Here is a 20,644-nt window from a genome sequence, read left to right on the forward strand (position 1 = left end):
CCATCCCCTCTTTGTAGCAAACAAAAGGAAGAAACACGAGAGATTGTTATCAAATTCTGCTATCAGCTTTATTTTTGCTATTAGTTTTAGCGGGGTGAGGGATTTGTTCTGCTGTTGCAGTCATGGTCACAACATAAACTGTTCAGACAGAGGAAATGGCTTTTTTCCTTCTACTTTATAGCCACAGACATTATAGACTGTTTTTATTAAAGATGTTGAGTATGGAAATTATATTTACCTCCTACAATGGTGGGAGGTGTAATGCCTCTTAGTTTGCAGTTTCCGTGTGGAGTAGGAAAAAACCGGAGATGGATACAATAGATGGCTCAGCTATAGCATGCTGGCATACACAGCTTCTTGCTCAGACTTAACATAACTTCTAATTTTGGCTGTTTCTGTGAATATTAAATGAGAGAATGAGAAGACTACTTCATTTGAAAGGCTTATTTAATCTCCTTTCTCTTAATTTGCTTTGTTTACTGAATTATATTTCCATAGGAGAATGGCCTGTAGAACCGTCTCCCCTGACTAAACATTTCAAATGAGCTATGAGTAAAACCATTCAGATACAATTCACAACCATGTTTTATTAATAAAAACTAAGAATGTTACTGAGGCTCAGCATGTGCTGAATTCTCCAGGCTTTTATCCTTGCATCTATGTTATTGTCAGAATCTTTTCACATTGTGTATCTTAACAGAGAATTTAATAGAAATGTAATCACAGAACTTCATTAAAAGTTACGTAAATAACTATTTCAAGATTTTTAACTCTAACAAAGAGGTGTTTATTTAAAGCCAGCACTAGGCTGTATTTATGATTTTTTTAAAACATATGTCTGTATCTGAAAGGCAAGTCATAGTCGTATGTCTCAAAATTTCTACTTTCAAAGTGAACCCCTCCTTTTGGAAAGCAAATGCCAACAATTCCTCACTCTTCATGTTCCTTACTGCTTTTCTGATGGAAAGGCAAACTAATATATATATATGTACATACACTAAGTAAAGAAAGGCCTTAAAAGCTGTGAAAGATGATACTCTTTTTTCTTCAGCCTACAGCACCTCACCCTTGTTCCCTTGCTGTCTGTGTACACTGTACATATGGCTTAACCGGATAAATGGAGCTGTCCAAGAAAGCAGGCCCCAGATTCAAGGGTGAGAAAGCTCACTGCTTACTGGCACCTGTGGGCAAACACACAACTTGTGCCAGGAGAAACTCCTTTGCCTGAGAAAAGCTTTCCTTGCTGGAAATGTGGTGACATTTTTCATGCTGGAGCAATTCTTGGAAGCATTAAGTTGTACTGTGTGTCCATGGGATTTTTTTCCTCTAGGCACAGCAGATGCGTGGCCACGTAACACCATTTGTAATATAAACCACTGGGAAAAACATCCCAGATGGGAAATAGCTTGAAAATTATGAGAACTTTTTTCTTCTATTTCCGTGCACATCTTTTGCTTGTTGCTATTCAGATTTTTATATGCCTCAGTATATTATCACATTCATACACCTTAAGAAGTATTTCATGGACACTTCACTTTCATTTCTGAACATAAACACTGTGGGGATCAAATGTCAGAGAAGAATCATTTGACTTTAAATTTTTTTGCCACTAAATTTATTTCTGTTTATTTTTCTTGAGAATGCATTTTTCTCTCCTTAAAGAGCCAAAGATTTTCCTTAAGGAGCAGGTATTGTGCAGAAAATAAAAATTCTTAAAGATAAGCTTCTTGCTCATAGAATTATTTTAAAGAACAAGACAGTAATGACTACTTCCTAAAATATATATTTCCATTAAAAAGGAACTACTAATAAAAATTGCTCTCCTCTTCAACTAAACATTAGGATTTAAATACAGTTGGCTACTAGTATGAACTGGAATCATGGAAAATAAAATTTTCAGCTGATTGAGTAGTTCAGCCAAAGTGGTGGTTTCAAGACAGTTTTAATGGCAAATTTTCTATGTGTAAATATTGGCTCACAAACTTCATGTTAAATTTGGACCTATGGAAGATCCTGAGGAGAAGTGAAGCCCAAATAAATTAAATCCCTTACAAGAGCAGCTGTTAATGGACCAGTAACTCATCAATTAAAACAAAATAGATCAAATCATCTTGTAGTGAGAGTGTAATTTAAGATCCTGAATTTATGAAGACACAAAATACTGTAGTGGAAGATAAAAGAAGACACAAAGGGAAGCTTGACTTTTTTTTTTTTTTTTTAATTTATTTTTAATTGTTTCCCAGAATCACTTTTGTTGAAAACAGTAACTCACAATTATTTTGAAGGAACTAGAATTTCACCCATTTTCCTGCTTCACTCCTGTTTATCTGATTAGTTAGAAAAAATTGCTTCCAAAGAGTGAACAAAATAATTCATAAACAGGAAAAAGTAGCCTGAAACTCTATTAATAACCAATTTATTTTTATTAGAGCAAATACAGTTGTGAAAACTGTACATTGTACATTTTGGGTCAAGAATTATAAACAGAGAAACTCATAGATAAAGAGTTCATTCTTTGACAGCAAGAAACTTTAAATAGACAAAATGACATTTTTAAGTACATTGGCAGGCTTCATTGTGCTGTCCAAAATGTAGTGTACAGTATAACAACCAATTATAAATAGCCTTTCATGTAAAATACAACTGTGCACGTTTTAGAAAAATACCAACAATTTGTTTGAGCTTTGTTTTAAAAAAGCTTATAAATCATACATATTTATAAATGGTACTAACATGCTTACTTAAATTTATAAACATTTTTCATAAGCTTTGTTACCCATTATTTCCAGAGCATAAAGTATTTTAAATAAACATTTAATAGGAATTAAATATGTCAGTTACAAAATTACCTCTCCATGTAAGGAGACAGGGGGTGATTTAACAGTGGGATGGAACATTTCATCCATAAATTCAAGGCTTACACAGTAACTTTTAAAATTTTGTTCGTATTTAAAAATTACTTTCCTAAATTCAAAACACAATTTAAATTTTTTGGTTTTTTTTTTCTTTAAAAATAAATATACAAGTTTTATTTTCATTTGCTCTCTTTCTGCTTTCTTCTTTATCCACACTGGTCAAAACACAGGATTCTCAACATTCTTCTGTAAAAAACACCATGGTGTTACTGCCCTGCTCGGAGCTGCTTCGCTGCCCAAAATTCAGTCCATACCTACAGTACTTTACTACGCTGCATCAAAAAGTAGCTAATGTATTTTGTAAGAATGTTGCCCATTAAACCACGCAAAAACTTAGAAAGTTTACAAACAGGTTCAAAAACTATGCTGTATGAAAGATTTTCTAATAGAGATAAAATAAACCGTAATACAAGCCCTTTGCTTTTTGCAGCTTTAAATTAAAATGTTTGCTTGCCAAATGATCACACCACGTCTTCAATAAATAAGCATGCATTTGATTAATATAGGGTACAATAGTTACAGTATAATGGCACATAAAAAGAAATGTGATCACATTGTTTGAACAAAGGGCTATGAAACTACTTAAGACAAACTTCCCAAATGAAAAATTTTGAGGCTTTTTTAATGCTGAGGTAAAATCATAAATGGACTTTAAAGACACTGAAGGCATCAAATCGATAAACAATAACTTAACATTTTTAAATGCTCTACCTGAATGTATTCAACACACATCTAGCATTTTAAAGTTGTGATTTATTGTGAGCATTAGCTAGATTAACTGTCATTGGCAGTAATGTGCACCCAGACAAGACTTTATTTTAACTGCTGTCAAAATACCTCAGTGTTGCAACATAATAATTCAAATCACCAATTACCACAGCACCAGAAGAAAAAAAAAATTAAAAAAAAAAAAATACTATCAACATGCAAACCCTGTGCCTCACCCTTCTTGGCTTATTTTGCTATTCTAATCTCCTGTTTAGAATGTGCTTATACCAATGTAAGATTCTATTTTTTTATTATGCAAAATTTTGCTTGGTATTGGCATAAGTATTTGAGCATTTTAAGGAAGATAGTAGTATCTTTTAAGTTTTGCAGTAATCGTGTATTATTTACTGAACCTTAATGCAAAATGACTCTTAAGGTTTAAGGAAATTAATTTAAGAATTTTATCCCTGGACTAGGAAAATATATTTGATTTTCTGCTTCTGCTGCTAGGCAGAACTGGTAGCTTTCTTCAGGTTGGACTAAACACTACTTATGGCTATACATCAAATTTCATAAACAACAAATGAACAGAATCATGCACAGGCAAATGAAATTCGATCTCCCAGAACACTGAAGGAGATGTTAAAAGCAGCAGGTAATGGAATAAGACTGGTGACTGATGTTGCTAACTATTTCTTCTAATGAGATAGGAGTGAACGCTGGAATCACTTCCACAGCAACAGAATCCTCTGACCACATTCCTCTGGCAGTCGTTTTCCCATCTCCCCACTAAAAACATCAGACGGTAAAATAGTAAGGCAGCTGTTAACTTCCATCAACAAAAAGTGCAGCTCCGTACATTTCCAGTTTAGTTACACTCTGCTGGAACAGATGGAGAAGCCAACACACTTCACTGGCGGGGCTGCTTCAGCAGATTATTTTGTTTGTTTTCCAACATGGCTGCTTGCTTCAGCTTTCAGAGGACCCCAAAGCCACGAGCCACCAGCAGAGAAACTGATCTGGGCCCCTGGCTGAATTTTCCAAGTTTCATCTCTCTTGCGTCCCATCCTAATTCCAAGCCTCCTTCCCTGTGTCTGAGTATGACAGGTGCCATTTAAAAGGCTGATGACACAACTGCAGAGAACTGTGGGCTAACACCACTAGTTGTCATGACTTCACTGAAGGGTCAAAACAGTTACAATATTAAATAACTATGTTGAATCACATTCAGGCACAGCTAAAAATTAAAGTGGGGAGCATTAAAAGTATGTGAAGAAATTAAATCTTTATCATTTAAGGTGGGGTGGATATGGTGATTTTTTATGAAAGCAAGACCTTTCTTACCTTTCCTAATTCCAATCAAGTTAGAAAATGGACAAAAAGAATGGCTAAACCAATATTCAACAGCATTACCAGGGCGATCATGACTGAGTTAGGGCCCTGAAAATAAAACAAAGATATCAGAATTAATGCAACCTCCAACATATGCACAGCAATAAACAAGACCTGACTTCACAATTTCTATAGGTTTTGACCTTGCTCTGAGGGAAACAGACCTTGCTGCCGAAACACAGCCAGGTGCTATTCAGGTGAGATAAATACCTGTGTGAAAATGAGCTGGATAAATACAGGTGAGAGTATATTACTTCACTGTTCTTAATCACACTGAGATTAAGCCACCTGATAAATACAACTGCATCAACAAATGAAAACAAACCCATCAACATAAAACCAATGTCATCTCAAAATAAAGCAAAACAAAGAATGTGAACTACTTTAGGGAAGTGAGGCTGTTGCTCTTCATCCTTACAGAGGGTTCCTTTTCCAGTTCTAACCCATTTCAAAACAGACATAACAAAGATGCTTTATGAAAAGAATACACTTTTCTGATAACCAAAATAGAAAAGAAAATTTACTTACCACTGCACTAACAAACCTGTTTATTTTACAACTGCAAAATTAAACTTGTTTTGATTTATTCAGACTTATCTTAAAGACCTATGTACTGAAGAAATGAAAAATCAGAAAACTCCTTCCATTCTTAGCTAGAGCTAAAATTGGTTAGAAAATTTAAATCATTATGTTATTTTAGTATTTCTGTGAAACCAGAAAACAGTTTTTAATTATTTTTAGCAATTTTGGATATTTTTTTTTAAAAAATGGATGCTTTCTAATGACCAACTTGAAAAATGTCCCAACAGATGAAAATTCTCAGTTCTCTTCTGCCATTAGCATATTTGGTTTATTACAACATAATTTTACAAAGATTTTTATACTCTTTTATTTCACAGTTTCACTGTACGCAGAAACAGAGGAACTTTTCATTTAGACAATACTTTCCTAAATCGCAAATCACAAAGCCCACCAGAAAATCTGTGCAGAAAACTATCTTCTGAGCTACACACGAATCACTGGCTTGCACAAGAAGGTATATATTGAATGAGAGATCAAACACTGTTTTCACTTTTCACATGAGGCATGCCTTGGAGAAGTTCATTATGCTTCATGACAACATAATGCTAACATAAGCTATGTAATTTCTGGAACGCTGAGGTGTAAGAACTTGCTATTAGTAATTTGCTGCAACAGTGTAACTGGGAAGCTATGCAAAAGTGCTTGTGTCATTATTGTATCATATGCTCTCCTGAAACAGTGGCATGGAACACCTTCCATTGGAACACACCTTTACACAGTAGTTCAGATGGCAGGCCAGATGTGGGCTGCTAAGTTTTTGAGTAAGTCACAAAATAGATTATGTCAGGTAGTGCTTAGAATCTTTGGTGAGCCAAAACCTCATCAACACCTCTGTCCATAACATCCATCAAGTTCCCTTTGCACCAACTCAGAGGTGTCTGTTCACATGCTGAGAAGCACATGCTCAAGTTCAAACAATGATTGAGATTATCAGAATGCCAATTCAATGATGACATAGGGGTAATGGTATTGCTAGTAGCACCCATGTTTTGCTTAATGGCAGAATGTCTAAAATATTCACTAGGAAATTGAAGACCAGGTTTAATGACACCTTAGGCCAAGTGATTTTGAATAACAAGCTCTCACTTACCAGTGGTATGTTTCAACCATCATGTCACAGAAGCAGAACCATGTTCCTTCCTCCTTTGTGGAAGTGACTCACCATGTGTCAAAGCACACAAGACACTTGGGGGCAGAGAACAGGCATAAAAGGAAAGCACAGCTCCAGATACGGTTACCACAGCACTGTGAGCCGCCTTGCTCTCCACAGACGTGTGATTTGAATACACTATTAATTTCCACTAAGATACGAGTTCAACATTGTTCTTTCTGGTGTTAGGCACTGAACAGGTTGCCCAGAAAATCTGTGGATGGCCCATGACTGGAAGTGTTGGGTGGGGTTCTGAGCAACCTGGTCTAGCGGAGGATGTCTCTGTCACGGCACAGGGGTTGGAAACAGATGGTCTTTAAACATCCCTTCCAACTCAAACACTTTATGGTTCTATAATCCTATGATTCTAATAGGGACTGGCCATGTGATTCAAATCAGGTCAATGGTTCCTTTATAGGCTGGAATCCCACCTGAAGATTTTACAGTTATACTGCACCAGGAATTGCAAGGAACTGTGAAGATCATTGCCAAGTACCATTACAATTTTTCGGGATTTGGCCATCTAGTACTTTGCATATTTGAAAATAACAGCTGTGAAAATCACACTGATTTATTGCAACTGAAAAAAAAAATTGGAACCACAGTGTCTCCACAGGAGCCAAGAACTTGTTCATTACCTGAAATACATCATGGAACAGCATCCTGGTAGCTGCCAGACAGATTTTTGCTGATTGCCAAATTGGTACTACAACTCTAATGGCACCTTGGTATCATTAATGCACAGTCTCAGGGAATCAAGCCTGTTGGAGGGGAAGGGGACTTCCCTTTTGATGCATCTGTCAGTCAGGTTAGGTATAACAATCTCACCACAGTAACATTAGATGAATTAGGCTAAAAACCCCAGGGGCTATGCTCTGAATCAAGAAGTCTCATCTACAAAGACAGAAGCAAGTGACACCTTAAGAACTGGGCTGTTGTATTCCCATGAAGACCATAGAAAAATATGTTATCTCTTTATGATAATGAAATACCATAAAGATATTTCTTTATACAAAGAAGTAGAGCTCATACTCTTTGGCCTGCTATGCACATTGTGTTTCAGCTTCTGATAACTGTACTTTTCAGCCCAAAGCAGGATTTCCTGGTACACTAAAAAATGATCAAACAACATTCACGGAGCACACAGGTATTATGCAATGAACTACCACCTGTTTTGTAGACACCTCTGAAATAAGCATTTAATGCTTTAAGACAAATACCACAAGTAAGACTTTAGTGTCCCGCAAGGGCTCAAAATAGCAAAAGCCAAAATTAGTATAAACAGTCCTAGAGTGACCAGAACAGGTGCACTAAAGAAGCTCCAGCAGAAAACCTTCAGTCCTGCTTAAATTTACCCTTTCAGCTTCTTGTAAATTAAACATTTATGTAGTTCAAAATACAACCAAATGATTAATTTCAATTTGGGGAAGAAAGAAAGTTATTTTCCTAAAATGTAGTACCAGGAAATAAAAGACTAGGCTTGTAATTCCATTGCATTAGGAATTTCCATTAAATTTAGGCTAAAGTTCTTTCTCAGAGGTATTTTTTTAGGATAAGGCAAGCACACATCTTTACATATAAAATACACACATATTTATCAAACATCATGGTATTTACAGCCTTTACTAAATGGATGTTAGTTGAACAAAAAGATGAGAATTGAACAAAAAGATGGGAGTAGAATCACTGTGTAGCATTCAGGTAAAAACCAAGCTAAATACTGTGTGTTTAAAAATCTTTACCTGCCAAAAGAAAAAAAAAAATTACAGTTTAGTAAAACACTTGTGCCTGGGCTTGTAACCTGTCCTACGGCAGCACATGGACACCTATCAGGCAAAAAAACCCAACTGTATTCATGAATGTACACTACAATAGTGTTTTGTGAAATTCAATCCTATTTTTCACTCACTCCAAGAGAATCTCCAATCAGCTCATATTCAAGGTGGGACAGGAGCATGCAAGCTGAAACTGGGTCTAGAGGCTGCTAATGATCAGTTAGAAACAGCAGTACTGGTGTGTGGTCAAGTGTCTGTGAACACTTCACACTGTGGTAAATGTAAGGTAATGTGAAGGAGACTCATTCTCTGTGAAAAAGGGTGATTTATCTCTCATAAATGACATGTGACTTTGTCATTGTGCTTCATGCAGGATTTTACCTTCATAAAACTGTGAGTCTTTTCTTATGAGTTCTGGAATAATTTTAAACTTTCATTTTTGAACATCAGAGAGTAAATACACAGAGAAACACACATATGTGTGGCATAGGAAGTATGTACTGATATTTTTCAAATATAATGCCAGAAATGGGGATATCTAGAGAATCAAGACCATTCCTATAATTAACTTATTCCACAGATTATACTCAAAGACATTCTTAAGGATGTAACATTCACAGAAAATATGAAACATAAATTTGGTAACTAAAACAGCTGCTACAAGCTTTTCAGCAAATGAAGCCATATAAAGTTCTTAATCCAAATTAAAGCTGATGTTTCATTCAGGTATGAAAAATGGCTTTGATTTAGACACATAGAAGGAAGAATTGAAAATCTTCCCCTCTTTATCTTATTTTATGTTAATTATGTTTTTTATGTTAATGCGTTATCACAGGATATTGGGAGAAAGGACAGCACAATTCTGTACAGCACTTCCAGATAATCTAACAAAAGTGCTCAATAAATGTTAATAGAGTTGTTTTTATTCATTTCCAAAACCATGTTTATCATTCTCTTTTCATGAGGTTGAAAGTTCTTTTCTCTTTTCACTGCTTAACAAATATATTTTAGAACTTTTATGGAGGATCTAAGGCAGACTTACTTTCAAAGCATTACAAAGTCATTTGTCAGAATGACTAAAAAGCAATTGCAGTTTCTTACTGAAATAAAATAATTCCCCAATGTAACTCCAGAATTCTGAAGTCTCTCAGCATTCAGAACCATCTGGGATAAGGAGAAGTACATTAATTAGGAAAAGGGAGAATGGATTAAAACTGGAAGAGATTAAGTTTAGATCAAATATCATGAAGAAATTCTTTACTGTGAGGGTGGTGAGACACTGGAACAGGTTGCCCTGAGAAGCTGTGGATGAGTCATCCCTGAAAATGTTCAAGACCTGGATGGGGCTCTGAGAAACCTGGTCTAGTGGAAGGTGTCCCTACCCATGGCAGAAGGGTTGAAACTAGATGATCTTTTAAGGTCCCTTCCAACCCAAACTATTCTATGATTCTATAAATCTGGCTTCTCCTCAGTAACTGTGCTCTCTTAGCTTAGCCACTGCTTAATTCCAATACACTGTTGAGCTCAGTCCAGGAGCACTGCAGAACAGGCCACTGCTTTTCTGAAGCTGAAAGGTGATGTTGAAAATTCAAAGTCTCCAGCAAAGTTAACAGTCATTCTGTATTGTTTCTCCCTCAGACTGCTAGGCCAGTAGGCTACTCTTTTTTGTTTTAATTGGTTTAGCATTTTTACTCTCAGCATTTCTAAGAAATAAGCATGTAGGAAATTTAGTCTACAAGGGCAAATTCACAGATACATATAGAAGACTAGAATCTTTGAAAAGCACCCACATAAATCTACATACATCTTAAGATACTGTTATAGTAAAAATGAATTCCTAAAATCTACCTTCCTTCCATATTGGAATGCTGGTAATAATTCAAGTAGGATGCTCCAAATGAAGTAGAGGGACCTAGAGTAGAGTTCCCAAATATCATTGCAGTATCAGTGAACTAACAGTAGCTAACACACAATATCTCGTCATTTTTATACCTTTCATGGTAACAGGCTGGAGGTTCATGGTCCTTATCCTGAATATTCTAGAAGGTCAATAAACTGCTGTTCAGGTACCCTACTTGTTAAGATGAAGCGTCCCTCAGCTCCAAAATATTATTTGGAATGAAGGAAAAATAAGGACTATTTCTAGTGACTTATTTTCACCAGAGCTAAAAACCAATTCCAATTCAGCCTGAAATTTGTACATACTCACTCAACATTTACAAGCCTGTCAGCTTTGTGTTACCCTACACAGGAGTAATATCTGTGAGATCTGAAAGGTTAAAGGGCTGATATCAGCTGTAATACAGATTTGCAGATTACAAAACCTCTGCCAACATCTACTTTGATCCGCACAAAACAGAATAAAAGCTTCCTGCAGAACTAGAGAATATCATCTTGGCAAAATGCTCATTATCAAACTGCTAAGTGATGGCTCCGAAACCCTGGCATCTGAAAATTGATGGCACATTTAATCAAGATCATTAGAATCAACTTAAAACAAGACTTTTATCTGAATCTTTCTAACTGTTGGATTTTCTTACACATTTGCTTGTTGGCTTGGGAAACTGTTTAATAAAGCACGCTTACAGAAAGTGATTTAGTACGTCAGGGGTTTTTGTACCTCGAATCTTCCATTGTAAGGTATGTTTTAATCATTCTTGCTGCTCTTTGTATGCCTTCCTCTCAATTTTTTTTTTTTCATTTTAAATCCCTGATTTATGAACACTGTTTTATCCCAGAAGTGGTTGCACCCGTGCCAAAAGCAGACAGAATGGACTCCCATGTACTCTTGCTTAATCTTTTCTGTTGATAAATCTAAGGATTATATTAACATCTCTGAACAACAGCAGCAGACTGGGAGCTTGTGTTCAGTTGCCTCTATTGCTCCTGATCCATCAACCTTTTCCAGTTCTGATCCTTCATGGCCAGGCTCTATAAATTATCTTTCATAAACAGTATTATGTTTTGCTGTGCTGCCATGGATAATTATACTTTCAGCCTTCTTAGCAGTTGGTTTGCATGAGCTTATATTTGCCTTCATTATAGACCAGTCTCCAGGTCTCTGTGTCTTTTATAAACTTCATGGATGATATTCTCATGTCCACTTGTATGTCATTAACAAGAATATGATTAGAGTAACAGAATTAATGCAAGGATGACCTCGCCAGCATAATATCAAATAACTGATAGGTTTCTAATTACTTTTTGAGAACTATCAGTCAGTTTTAAACAATTATTTTAATGTGACATTTAGCCTTTGAATTACTCTGGTTTCCTTGTCAGAATACATGACCATGTAAAGCAAATCAAGTGACCTCCTTGGATGAGATTAAGATTCTTCTCTCACACCTGAAGTTGTCAAACTTGTTTGACAAGAATATTTACAATTCATGTTGGTTGGAAATTGCTCCCCCTCTTTAATTCTAAATTCTTTATTAATGAAGTCTAGTGTTAATTATTCTAGTGCTTTGCCTGCAATCAGTACTAGGCTATCTGGATCTCCTCAAATGGGTCATTCTGATTATCCCATCAATAATGACACACTGTTTTGTAGAGTACCACCAAAAATGACTCAAAGAAACAATGCTTATAAAAGAAAAACCTTATGACAATTATCTAGAACTCTTCATTCACTAAAGGCTAACTTTAGGATGCAAAACAAGTGCTTTCCTGAATTTCTCTTGGCCCAAGAATCACAGAATCATCATCAGAGATTCCGAATTTCATACCCTGGCTTTTTCTTCTAACACGAAATAGAAATGCAAGTCATCAGTCCTTTTCTGCATGACTATTGATAACTTTATTATTTTTAATTGATACTGAAATAAAGATTCACACTGATCTGAAAGGGTAGTTTTAAAACTCCTTTGCTCATTCCAGACTGGAACATTTCTTCCTCACTCCAGGTGAAGTGGGTTTTAGCTAGCAGACTGTATCCAGATTAAGATTTGTCAGAAGTGAGCTTTGCCTATGCTTAGGTTGCAAAGCTCAGCACTCAGAGGCAAAAGGGCAGTGAAAGTGAAAATGTCTCTTGCAGTACTTACCGAGCTGTTTCCTACTTCTTTCTCCATTGCTGAATGTGACTCATTATTAGCTGGGTTCTTTGGTGCAGCAAATTCTGTTTTCTTAATTTTTATGTCAGGCTTGTTTTCTTTGGCATCTGGCTTACCCCCAGATCTAGCAGGGCTTGGCTTCTGAGAGGGTGGTATCCGTGCAAGCGTTGATGGTGAAGGGTTGGCATATTCATCTTCTTCCCTGAGCTCCTGTGGAAGCGCTGTTGGATTCATTTTTACATAATAGCCATGGTAGTGACCATGCAGCTCCCCATTCTCTGTGCTGCTGGGATTGTGCTGGGCTGAAAACTTCGGCTGGTGTTTCCCAGCTACTTCCTCTTTCACCGGTGCTTTTGAATATAAAGGCTTGTTAGTTGTGGGTGTTATATTCTCAGTGGCTAAAAGCTTTTTGTCTTGATTGAGTCTTGCCCCAGAAGTGGAGCTTTGCCTTTTCAGTTGTTTTGAAGGAGAAGTCTCAGAAGAAAGAGGAGGACTATTTCTCGGGCTTGCTTCTGGGGTTCGAGGGGGTGTAGTACCTTTTCGATAAAAGTGAGGTGACTCTTTTGGGGTGGGTGGTTTCTCCTGACTTTTTTCTTCAGATTTTTCTTTTGCATCCATTCCTTCTTGAAATTTTTGTTTGATATAATCAGGGCCTGAAAAATAGTGTAATAGAAATATTAAGATTAAAACAAAGTTCACAGTAAAACTATTGTGTTGGGATGTTGGACTGCACTGCCCAATTTTTTTTTACGCCAAATTCCTCAGGCACTGGAGTTACTGTAGCTTTTTTGATAATTGTTGGAACTACTAGTTAACTCGGCTCAGTCACTCTGTATCTTCAGCTTTTCAAAGAGCCACAGTATGTAAACTGCTCCTGAATGAAGTCTGAGTGACTGAAGACTGACTAACCTTACATCACCTATCATTCCTTCTCTGAGAGGCAAGTTTTGAGATATGTTTTGCTTGATTACCCTAACTGATTTAACTTCTCATGATCAGAGCACCTGTTTGATATGTAGATAGTTAACCATCAGAATGAAATGTCTCTTCTGTTCTTATAAGCTACAGGACAAAGGGCTTGAATTGCTTTTTTTTCTCCTTTGGGTGAATGTCAGCTTGTCTTATACACACATATGTGTGCCTTGAACTCTCACATGCCGGCTTTGTCTCCCAGAACCGATCACTCCCATATGAAGACCCAGGTTAACCATCCTAGTCACTAATACAATTCCTGCTTAGAAGGCAGGAATACAAATTCTCTTACATTCACCAGGAAAATACTTACAGAGCAGCAAGTGTGAAGAACATCCTCTCCCCAAATTCCAGCTAAACACCCACATGCACATTCACTACTGTTCACATAAACAGAAACTGGCTGACATGCTCTGCTCCAAGTTTTGGTGCTCAGATTTAATGGTTTAATGGTAAGACTTGAGCAAACATTGCTGAAGAAACAAAATTGCTGTAAATCTGTATGCATTATAGGTAATGTTTTACCTCCTAGAGGTCACATCTCAGATTCCAGGATCAGTTTCCCTAAGAAGTCAGAAGTTGGGGAGCTCTGCGAACAAAGAACTGGCAACAATCTTCCTGTATTTTCAAAAATGACTTCTGAAAAATACTTTGCAACTGTTTCTCCACTTCTATCCTTGCTAGCACCACAACTTCCCTTTGATTCTTTTTACCCTTCTCTAAGTGAGACTTATCTGTGCTTAAAGTCATAGAGAAATTCTGTGCCCAGAAAAGCATGCCTGCACACATTTTTCTACCTCTGAGTTTAAAGGAGGCTCTAACTGTGCTAGGCAGATACAGTGTTTTTACAGATGCCAGAAGCATATGCATATCTGCGCAGTGCGAAGATGAGAGGAAGGAAGAGCAGCATGAAGCTTTTGGAAGTTACTGAGTCATCTGGTAAGTAAGCATTGCTGAGAAGAAGAATCACTCGGCATGCAAAGTCTTTTGAGCAGGAAAATCACAACATTTTTGGCATCTCTGAAAACCAGGGGTGGAAACAGGGAGCTGTTAAGAAAGAAGGCAAGACACAGACAAGCCAGGATTTGTTCTCAAATGACATTTGAGGAGGAAGTTTTGAGGAGTTAAGCCTGCACAGAGGGAGAGAACTAGAGGCTTGATTCACAGCTTTTTATAATCTTCCTGGTAAAAAGGAAAGGCAGCACAAAGTAAATTAAGAGTTTCCATATATAAAGTTACAGGTATGATCGCCATTCAAAAAATTCTCTGTCATGTCAGGGATTTCCTTCCATCTTCGCTGAGATACACAAGGTAATGCTGAAGGGTTTAACATGCATAAACTTTATTTTTCATATCTTTTCACATTAGATATAATTAGGGGTGTAAAGAGAAAAGGATAGCTAAAAGAGCTCTGACTAATCTTTAAGCCAAATCCACAGAGCTGTCAAATTGCAATGATTATTTATTATGGACAGATCCATATTTACATTAGCTTGCTCTTGCTCATGACTGCTGTGGTTAAAGCATACAGTTGGAATACTATTTCTTCAGTCTTACAATGCTCCCTAAATTCTGAAAATTCACATACTGTGACAGCTCTGCACTATCTCATATACGTAAAGATTTGACTTTTAATAATATCTGACAGCACTTGACAAACTGAAGACACTTTCATAAGGAAAACATCAGAAAATGACATCAGAATTGACCTCAGAAATGTCATCCCTCTCCACCCTTTCCTGCAATCAACTAAAAGCCTCCCAAAGTTGGCCAGGGAAAATCCCTCTCATCAAGAGACCTCCAAGCTGTTGTAATTTCTGAAAATAGAAGGGAAACCATGGTCTCAGCTCTCCATGTCTCCCCAGAGACTTGTGGAGTGAAAAGTAAAAAACCTTAAAGCAAAACAAAACTGTAATCTGGAGCTTCCCAAAGAAATTAAGTTTCAAAGGCTAGCAATGCCACACTTTTACTGGGTAGTGGGCAATATTTGATGCTATGTGACACTGAGCTCCACCAGAGAATGTGCATCCAAGTAACATCTGAAGGTGTCTGACCAGACATTCAGCCACTGCCTTAACAGAGCACAGCAGCCCTCTCTCCACCCCCACCACATCACATATGGATATTAGAGATACATCCCTTGCCTCCAGGGCAAGTCTTGTCTCTTGTCAGGCAAGTCTTTCCAACACTGAAATTCTTGGCCCTCTGCTGAAATTACCTCTGGAGATTGTCCAAATACTTTTTAAATATCTGTTCACTGTATCCAATACAATTGAATTATGCCCCTGTGCAAACCACTGACTCCAAGCAGCAAGAACTCAAGCAAGAACTCCCACTCTCTTTTAAGGACTAAGAGCTGTCAGAATTTACCTTGTCCCCTTTGTTAAAGACATGACTCTACAGTCCTTCATCCAAGAGCAATCTATAGCACATGTTTAAAGAAACAAGGGCCAAGGGAATCTGTAAAGAGAGTCACTAACATCCTATCCTGTAACATTTCTTAGATGGCTGATCTTAATGAGGAAGAGAATAGAATTTGAGGGTGGGAGAAAGGTCAAGTGGGATTATCTGACCAGGAAATAAACACAGCGCTCTGGTTCTTCAGTTTGCAGTTCAAGCAGGCAGTAGATCTAGACATGATACATCTCAGTGCCTCAGGAGAACCTGGTCTGGAATGCAGAACCAAGAAATGTTATCTAACCAAGTGAAGATAAGATGAACCTGTGTGCTTTCTTATGATGACATGCTGGCTGTGCTACCACTGGATCAAAAGTGATGCACCTTTACTCAATAAAGGTCAGCCATGGGGTGGTTTTGGCTCACACACCTGTTGTGATGCATGGCACCATTAAAGCTTGAGTTAGCCAGTATTTGGGGATAATAGCCTCTAAAAGCCAAAGGACTGTGTGGATGTGTGCAAGGCATCCAGACAGTCTGATGGTCACCTTGAGCAGCATTTCATTGATGGCTGTGGGGTGAGGGAAGCTTTGATTTGGTTGAAGCACACTCATGGCTGCTCTAAATCTAGAATTTCTTGTGAAGTTCTTGTGTAATATGTCTTTCCCCCGGAAGGGCTCCAGTAAGCGATGTGACAGCACGGTCAGCCCTGTAAATGAGAAGAGAAGGATGCCCTGGTTCTGCCACACCATTTTTAAAAAGGTGACAGCCACATGCTTTACCCCATGGCCTAGAGAGGCACACGTATTGGCAGCATAGAGCTGTTGCAGGATTGCCGCTCAATGAACATCTGAAAATGTCATCTAGCAGGACACTGTAAATGCAGTCACTGTTTCCCAAAAAGGCTAAGAAGACACCTCCTGCCTCATCAGATTAGAATGAAATCTGAAGCTTGAGAGGGATGGCAGAATACATCTAGGATAGTGAAGGAAAAGACATACATGCAATTTCATCAGTGATTTTATAAACATCTTAACATTCTTATAATTCAGGAAAAATAAGTATTTCATATTACAATTCTTTTTGTCTAATGAAAGCAAAAAAGTATTGTAATGCCACTAATGCAGGCTCCAGAATATAATCTTTTAAGAATATAATATTTAAAGTACTATTGATGCTAAGTGATGTGATTAAATTTTAAGATATATTAGAAGTACTTATTAGATAATCATATGCTTATTTCTGCTTTTTAAACTAAAGTACACGTTATGTGATGTAACCTGTCTTTAGTGCTACATAGAGAGTTAACAAATAGGATTATAAAGAGTAACCCAAATAAGAAACAATATTATAATTTCATCATTATGAAAAAATTTATGTAGTGCTTATAGATGAATTCCAAATGTGAAGCACATACTTCACTTCTTAATTTTGTTATCATGTATAAACTGTTAGTGGAAGGATGCTCCATTTCACTGTAATGTTTAACAACTTTCTGTAGGGTAATGGTGACACAATCAAAGTTACTTACTCAACCAGAACACTGCAGTCTATATGCAAAGATTAGAGGCCTCTTTTTACTGAACTAGTCTACACTACAACAAAAAAAGGAGAGAATTCCTGATCTGAAAAGTTCACAATCTGTAAGTACAAAGCTAAAGCTTATACCAATAACGTATTTTAGTGATGGGGAAGCTAACCCAAAAGGAAATAATGACCCAAAGCACATGTTTCATCTGAATAACCTTTCTAAGTGTAGTGCTCAGCTGTGAATAAAGTACCAACATGCTCAAAGCTTTGCTAAATTTTTGACAAACCTAAAGACACAGAGAAAGTCTTTTTGAAAACTAGGAATGGAGTGAAAGTCTCCTGAGTAATCAAAACTACACACAGTGCTTTGGCCAGAAGTTTGTTGCCTACCATAAATGTCTTCTTGCTGAAAAAGCTGAGAGCTGATCTACCAAATCTAAATTCAAAGAGAGAAGGAAATAATAAATGATGAATAAGTTTCTTACTGCAGATTATACCCTAATACAAATCCAGAGCATATGCCTGAAGCAAAAGCTTAAGACTTTTGTATTTAAACAAACTGTACTAAAAAAGGAAAATGTATACTTCAGTGTTGGTACTGCAGGTTGATATATACTGTTCATGAAATAAACCAGTGAAAACAATTTGGTTTATCTTCTGATGTTTTTCTAATGTGTCACTGTCAGCAACAACATGTATGCTTTCACAGTATGATTCATTTGCTATTCGTGATGAGTTTAACAACACTTTGAAAAGCCAAGTCATCGATCAGAGGATCAATTAATATATGATCTTTCTTCCTTAGGTTAGGATTTTTCAGGATAAGACATCCAGTACAGAAGAATTCATCAGGATGGTAACTGCAGGTGAAGAAATATAAATAATCAATTATCAATCTCATAAAAGAAGTCATTCAGTGAGTCATTATGGAAGTGCAAATAACTATATTCAGTAAATTCTAGAAAGACAGGGTTTATTATTATTTCTTCATTGTGGAGATATGAAGGGTGGGGGAAGAACTATAATTAATATCATTAGTACTTCCTCTGTTTTGTTCTTAATTTTCTGACGGTTATACTGGTAACGGGGAGTATAAAAGCCTCTTAAGTGCTAGGCTGCTGGCTTGAATTCAGCCCAACTGAATGGAGGGCTGTGCAATGCCATGTGCAAAATGTGCTGATGAACTCACTGGAGCAGAGATATGGTTATGGTTTTAGTAATGTTTGACAGACTCATCTGGGACTGAATAGGTCTGGAAATTAGGGGCTAAAGATTATTGCCATAGAGAAATTAAAGGATGTAAGGAAAGGTGCCTAAAGAGCCAAAGAGCTCTGAAAGAACACTTCTGCTGACTTAGGTATGAGTAGAATAGAGTAGAATAGAACAGGACATTTCAATCGAAAGGGACTTAGAACAATCATCTTGTCCAAGTCCCTGCCTAATTCAGAGCTGAGCAAAAGTTAAAGCCTGTTATTAAGGGCATTGTCCAAATGCCTCTAGAACACTGACAATCCTGAGGCATCAATCACCTCTCCAGGAAAGCCTGTTCCAGTGTTTGACCACACTCCTGGTAGAGGAAGATTTCCTAATGGTATTTTAAGAGGTTATCACCCCAGGTGTCTGCAGTACCCTTCTGACGGATGCAGTGATCCAGCAATAGGGCACAGAATAGCACAGCTCCTTCATGGTTGGGTCAATGCGCAGCAACATTAGAAATGTCTTACTCCTAGTGATGCATAGGTAAGTTATTTAAGAATTCCTTAATTCAAAACATGTATGTAGGCCTGGCTGCCCTGTTTCAGCTGCATCTGAAGTTGGTTATGCCACCTGGAATAATGGCTTTCTTTAACTGTACTTGAAAACACTTTGGAGCATAAAAAAACACATTAGCTAAGGCTTAAGAATCAAGGATGTCACAAAAAAAAACCAAAAACAAACCTGAAATGGAAGGGATTGTTGACACTGTCTTGTAAAATGTAGAAGAAACCCAAGTCTGGATGGCTGATTTAACTTTTAGCCTCTGATGGCAACTGCATTTTGGCGAGGTATGGTCAGCATTCTAAATGCTATTAAGCAGTTTCCCTAGCTAAGGAAAAACAAAAAATATTTCCTGGATCAATTTTAAAATTACATTTGGCTGCCTTAAAATGCTTTTTTTTTCTTGGACTTAGTACCACCAGCATGGAAATACCATGGCTGCTTAGGAAAACAAACTACAATGTAAACAAGACATAAAGGAGTCTATTTTTTTTTGTACAATCCAAAAAATACTCCAAAATATAATGTTTATTATTTAGAATCTTTCTTAATTCACTCTTAATTGCAAATCCTCATTTCCTACTCATCCCTCTTTGAAGACCTCTTCCCTTTGCTGAAATTTTTTCCAGCTTGCACTTTCAGGACTTCTGAATTTCTTGTTAGCATTGCTGCTTCCTTAAGCAGTATTCCTGGTAGTCTTCCTTCTCAGGTTGGACTGGAGGCAAGACTGAAGCTAGCACGTGCCAGCAGCTACTCACTAAACCCATGAGCATTGTGGAGATTGATGCCTACATGTGTTTAGTTTATGGAACTGTTCTGATTTGATCTGGCAGCCCGCTGTCTTTGAAACCATGTCCTACCAACATGACCGAAAAATATGACAAAGGGATAGAATATAAGGGGATATACTATTGCCACAACCTGACAAAGCCATGTCATCATTCAGCAATGTGAAAGTCAGAATACACATATCTCCCCGAGGAGTCCTAGTCCACCCAGGACTAACTTTAAAAGGTAGCATCTCTGAATACAAGCAGGCTTCAAAGCCACTTGAAATGCAACCTTCCCTTCTTGCTAAGTAAAGATAAGGACCTACAGAAAGTATTCACTGGTAGAAATTGCAAGTGTCTTGTTCAGAAGAACCCCAAACACAAAAATTCTTGCATATCAAGGTTGCTACTTTATACTTGCTCAGGAAATGGTTTTGTGCAGTATCCTAAGCAACTTATGCATACTTTTGATAGAATAGGTATCTACTGTATTTAAAATATCTACCAATGTTTTTATTTTCCTGACTTAGACAAAAATGAAAGTGACACAGTCTTCTCAAAACTCATATCAAATGCTTCCTGACACAGACTCGACTGAGATCAAAAGCCTTGAGTTACTTATTTACTAACCCCACATACAGAG

The 20,644-nt window shown here is 37.1% G+C and overlaps 1 protein-coding gene across 5 annotated transcripts in view; it reads right to left on the reverse strand.

Annotated features, from left to right (window-relative positions):
* Positions 1 to 245: 245 nt before the first annotated feature.
* JPH1 (junctophilin 1) overlaps positions 246 to 20,644 on the reverse strand; it is an 85,474-nt gene continuing 65,075 nt past the window's right edge. Inside the window, exons 4-6 of one of the 5 annotated variants that reach the window (XM_058830734.1) lie at positions 12,566 to 13,227; positions 4,968 to 5,063; positions 246 to 395 (exon numbers count right to left, since the gene is read on the reverse strand). In XM_058830734.1, coding sequence (XP_058686717.1) covers positions 4,983 to 5,063; positions 12,566 to 13,227 — 743 coding nt within the window. In that variant the 3' untranslated portion in view covers positions 246 to 395; positions 4,968 to 4,982. Of the gene's footprint in view, positions 396 to 2,917; positions 4,861 to 4,967; positions 5,064 to 12,565; positions 13,228 to 20,644 lie in introns of those variants that run through there. The other 4 variants (XM_058830732.1, XM_058830733.1, XM_058830729.1 and 1 more) reach the window with 4 other exon arrangements.

This window comes from Poecile atricapillus, chromosome 2 (genome assembly GCF_030490865.1).
Source record: "Poecile atricapillus isolate bPoeAtr1 chromosome 2, bPoeAtr1.hap1, whole genome shotgun sequence".
NCBI lineage: Eukaryota > Metazoa > Chordata > Aves > Passeriformes > Paridae > Poecile > Poecile atricapillus.